The sequence below is a fragment of the Chaetura pelagica genome, unplaced genomic scaffold (genome assembly GCF_000747805.2).
Source record: "Chaetura pelagica isolate M959 unplaced genomic scaffold, ChaPel_1.0 scaffold301, whole genome shotgun sequence".
In the NCBI taxonomy this organism is placed as follows: domain Eukaryota; kingdom Metazoa; phylum Chordata; class Aves; order Apodiformes; family Apodidae; genus Chaetura; species Chaetura pelagica.
This window is the reverse complement of record NW_009952150.1, coordinates 187,871-192,391: the sequence shown is the minus strand read 5'-3', so window position 1 is coordinate 192,391 and position 4,521 is coordinate 187,871. Positions and strand designations below refer to the sequence as shown.

General features: G+C 50.6%; 1 protein-coding gene across 1 annotated transcript in view; it reads right to left on the bottom strand.

Annotated features, from left to right (window-relative positions):
• Positions 1-4,521, bottom strand: part of SLC7A4 (solute carrier family 7, member 4) — a 30,508-nt gene that overhangs the window by 7,689 nt on the left and 18,298 nt on the right. The window contains exons 7-8 of the mRNA XM_010006501.1: positions 4,214-4,285; positions 57-132 (exon numbers count right to left, since the gene is read on the bottom strand). Of these exons, the coding sequence (XP_010004803.1) occupies positions 57-132; positions 4,214-4,285 (148 nt within the window). The remainder of the gene's footprint in view (positions 1-56; positions 133-4,213; positions 4,286-4,521) is intronic.

Genomic DNA, 4,521 nt, shown 5'->3' with positions numbered 1-4,521 from the left:
CCTGCTGAAACCCCCCCCTCCCCGGCTGGGAACACCACCAGGAAAACCCCCAGTACCATTGCCATGAACCACTGTGTTTCCCACAGGACAGTCTGCATCTTCTGTGCACGTTGCATCGAGAACAGAGGGGCTCTGAGGGAGACAGAGATGCGCTGTCACTGCACTGGGCAGCACCTCAGGCCACCTGCTCATTCACCCACCTGTCCCAGCTGCTGCTCCTGCTTCTCCAAGCACGTTCCAAACATCTACAGATGACACATACTACATCCAGAACCTGGGCAGCTTCCAGGCAGTGAGGAGAGAGGCATCTCTGAGGGACAGTCCCCATGCTCTCTGTGGCACTCACCTCCCCTGCCATGGTGGCACAAGAAACTTCATAAGGTGGCTTGGAACTTTTGACTGGGAACAAGCAGAGTTTGGGAAGGCCATAATGGCAGGGACCACTGAGCACCTTGTAAAGCACCAGCACAATTCAGAAAGGGCATAAGAGACCCCAAATACAGCATAACACAAGTTTTACATGAGACACAGGGAAAGCTTCACCCTCACTCTGGATTCACCCGAATGCCAAAAGCAGCAAAAAGCTCCTAGTGAAACAGAGAGGATGGCAGGTGGGGGAACATGAGCAACACCCTCCCCTAGCTACTCCCAGGCCATCACAGCAGCCACTAGCCCATCAGAAACCCACTTCCCCAAGCCCAGGGAGGGCTAGAACACCAAAGGCAGGTGTGGAAACCCCAGTCATGCAGTCAGGTGGGGATTCTGTCCAGGCTCCCCTATGACAGCCTCAGCCCCTTGGTTCAGGTGTGAAACCCACCACAATGATCTGAGAGGAACAGCTCTGAAGCACTTTATGGCTGGGGGAAGGGGTGCACTGTCTAGAGGTATGAGAATCATTATGGGATGCAGGAGAAGAGCATTTTGGGATCACACAGGACATTTAGGGGATGCAATGTTTAGGGAAGAAAGAAAAGACATGGTATGGGAGGAATTTAGGTGAGCTGAGAAGGAACAAACATTGGAAAATAGATGGATAAAAGCATGCAAAGGGTTGGTTGCATGTGAAGAGCTGCCCTGCAGCACAGTCTGTCCTGTCTTTATAATAACCTCCATTTCTAGATATTCCCCTGGACCAGAGGCTCTGCTCTGTGTGCTTGCGTGTGCATGGGGGACTGAGTGTCACCAGCTGGACTGGCACCAGCAATCACAGGTGCCTGGGTGTCACCAGCAGGCATGTACATAAAGACCTGATTCTCAGCAAATGTCAGGCTGGGTGAGCCAGCAAGGAGGTGGCCTGGGGTCAAAGAGGGGTGTCTAAGGGGAAGCCTGCAGAAGCTGATTGCTGGAGGGACCCAGGAGTCCTGCCCAACCCAGAGAGGTGGCAGCAAGGTTCATAACCCTGATGGATTTGAATCAGGAGCCACCGATGGGCCCCTCATGTCTTGCAGGACCCATCTGCAACGCTGTTACTACAGCTCTTATGAGAGCACTTTGCCAACCTGGATCACAGCACATGTCAGAGATTCAACCTCCAGAAGTACCCAGACAACAGATATTTGCAGATAAGTGTGACAAATATATGCAAATGAGTTACTCTTCCCCAGTCCAGGCAACAAGACATAAGTGCCACTTGACAGACAGACCCTTCTGAGTGTTCAGGGCAGGTAAGCTACAAAGCTGAGGAGAAATTAGTGTACTGAAGTCTGTGATGGTATTACAGAAAACCTAAAACCCGGCCAAGAAGGTTTTGACCTCCCCTACCAGCTTTTAGTGGAAATGAGCCTTGAAAAATCTGTTGGTGCTGACATTCTCCAGAGGCAGGATCCAAACCAGGTCACATGAGCCCCAAGTGCCTTGTGAGAGAAGCAGAGAGAGACTCAGGTAAAAGCCATCACAGGGCCCTGGACCTGTGCTCCTAAAGCTCTCCCAACCATTGTTGTAGCTTGGTTGTGTCAGGGTCTAAAAACTTGGGAAAATTAGGAGTAACAATTTTTTCTAGGAACGTACTCAAGAACTGCAGGCTTGGGACAGGAATATGAGCACACCAGCATTTAGAAGAGGTTTCTTGACAAGCAGGTGCACTACTACATATTTGCAGAAGACACCTCCCAATGTGCTCACAGCAGAGCTCAGATGCCAAAGAATTTGGAGCATTTGTGTTCCTAGGACAGGGGTTATTTCAGAAAGGGGCAGCACAGACGTGTTTGTGTTGATAGTGAAGACCAGTGCACAAACTCTTGGAACCTAAGGGCTGAAAGGTTTATATTTAATTTCTCTACCCATGTATTTGTGGTTACAGAATTACTTTAATCTTAGAAAAAACTGCTGATTGCTAGCCTTTGACAGCTATCCAGCCATCTGACATGGGCCAGGAAGCAAAATGAACCTTCTTGGAGAGCAAACCACCAGCAGCATCACCTGTGAGCACAAAAGAATGAGGTCTCTCCCACAGTCTAACACTTCCCTTAGAATATAGTCCTGTGTGGCTGGGACTGGTGCCGCTCATGTGCTCACTCACCAGCAGCATCTGGACCTAGAAAAGCTGAGCATAGCTGGAGGTGCTAAAGACAATAATTTAAGAGAAATGATCTCTTAGCCCAGAGCTGAGGCACTGGCTGGTATCTGCCTTCTGGCATGAAGTTTATTTTTATAATCTTCTTTAACCTTCAGAGTGTCTTGCAGAGGGTTTCTAACCACTCAAAGAACTGGAGATCAACATTGGAAGGTCTCCCTAGGAGATACACCACAGCTCAGACACAGATCTCAGCTTAACACAGACATCAGCTGCTGAAGCAACCTGGCCTGTGTTTGGTTGCTGCCTCTGGCCCCAGCTGGACTTTCCCCTGGTCTGCTAGAATACTTTGAGAATATTCAGGATTTCCTGCAAAGTCAAAAGCTGTCACTGTGAAATCTTCAAAGTTTTTCCTACATTTGGTTCCTCAAAGCCAGGAACTGAGAAACTACTGGAGAGCAGGACAGGGCAAAGACTGACAGCACCAAAACACACCACGGCACTGTCATGGGATTAAATGCTCCCCCCTCTCTGCATCCATGGCTTGCACACTTTAAAATTAAGCACCTGGAGATGTCAGTGACTGCCTGTGAGAAAGCCCTGAAATGCTTTACAGCACGAGCCTCCTCCTGGGGAGGTTCCTGCAGCCATCAGTACTTTCGGAGTTCTCAACATTTAAAAGAGGGATCGTTAGTAGCATTTTGCCTAATTCAAAACCAGGATTGCACCTCTGCAGCCTTTGGGCTGCATTTGCAGAGCCACCCAGCCTAGCCCCTGCAGAACAGGGTGAGCTTGGTGCCAGGGTCAGGCTGGGCACAGCCCAGCTGGCCACAGCCAAAGGGACTATTAGGACAAACAGTGCCTGGCTCAGGCACAAGGTGACAGCCACGGCTCAGCTTAAAAGGCATTTGCTCCTGTCTGCCAAGCAGGGTACAGCATTGGGGGGGTTCAGCTGAGGAGCTGGCCTGAATCCAGCCTTAAGAGAAAGATTTCTCCCAGAGAACTTATACAACAAAGTGCTGGTTGACTCAGAAACCACTTAGACCTTGTGCTCAGTTCCTCCTAAAAATAGGACACTAAGATGGGGAGGATACTGGTCCTGCAGCAGAGAGTTATAAAGGCAATATGACACAGGTATCCACGGAGCATGCGTAAAAGCGTCGGGAAAAATGGCAGAACAAAGGTAAAATAAAAAAAAAATAATAAAAAAAGGAGCAGCAAGCCAAGAAACCACGAATACATGTGAGACTCGAGAAGGAACACAGGGAACAGGGATGGCAGGGACACGGCAGCACTGATGCCAGCTGCAGAGGTGATGGGGCAACACAGCTCAGCCTCCCCAGATCAGCCCTCATCCAAAAGCAGAGAAAGCAAGCCTGCAAAGTGCCACCATCCCTCAAGAACCCCTGAGAGCTGGCAAGGGCCCAAAAGACATGTCCTATGTCCTAGTCACCACAAGTGACTCCAGACAAACCACTTGGAAACACATCTTGGTTCATGCAGGGTCAGAGCACGTGTAAATGACTAAGATGTGTGGAGCAATGAGAATGAAGGAATCACCTTTGTTTGAAATAAAAAACCAACATTATTTCCTTCTGTCTGGCCTTGCACTGGGTTTTTCCAGGTTGCTGCACAGCTTACAGAGCAGCAGCACTGCCTGCTTTTATAACTCTAACCCAGGGAACAGCGTAGCTCACTCACCTCGGGACAGGTGCCCTGGGCTTGCTTGGCGGTGGCAATGAAATTGGTCACCAGGAAGAGCACGTTTTCTCCCTAGGAGGCAAGAAGGCACCTTCAGCACCCTGACACTCCCCGGCAGCACAACAAACAACATTTCTTTTCCTTTTCTGGCTTTGCAGCTTGCTTTCCCAAAGAGTCTTCCCTCAGGTTTTGCGACCCCCCTTCCCCCCGGGCCGGGTCCGCCCGTACCTGCGGGGGCCGGGCCTGATCCACCGCGTCCCACAGCCGCCGGCCCGCGGGCCCCCCCCCCGCCCACCCGCCCCCCCTCC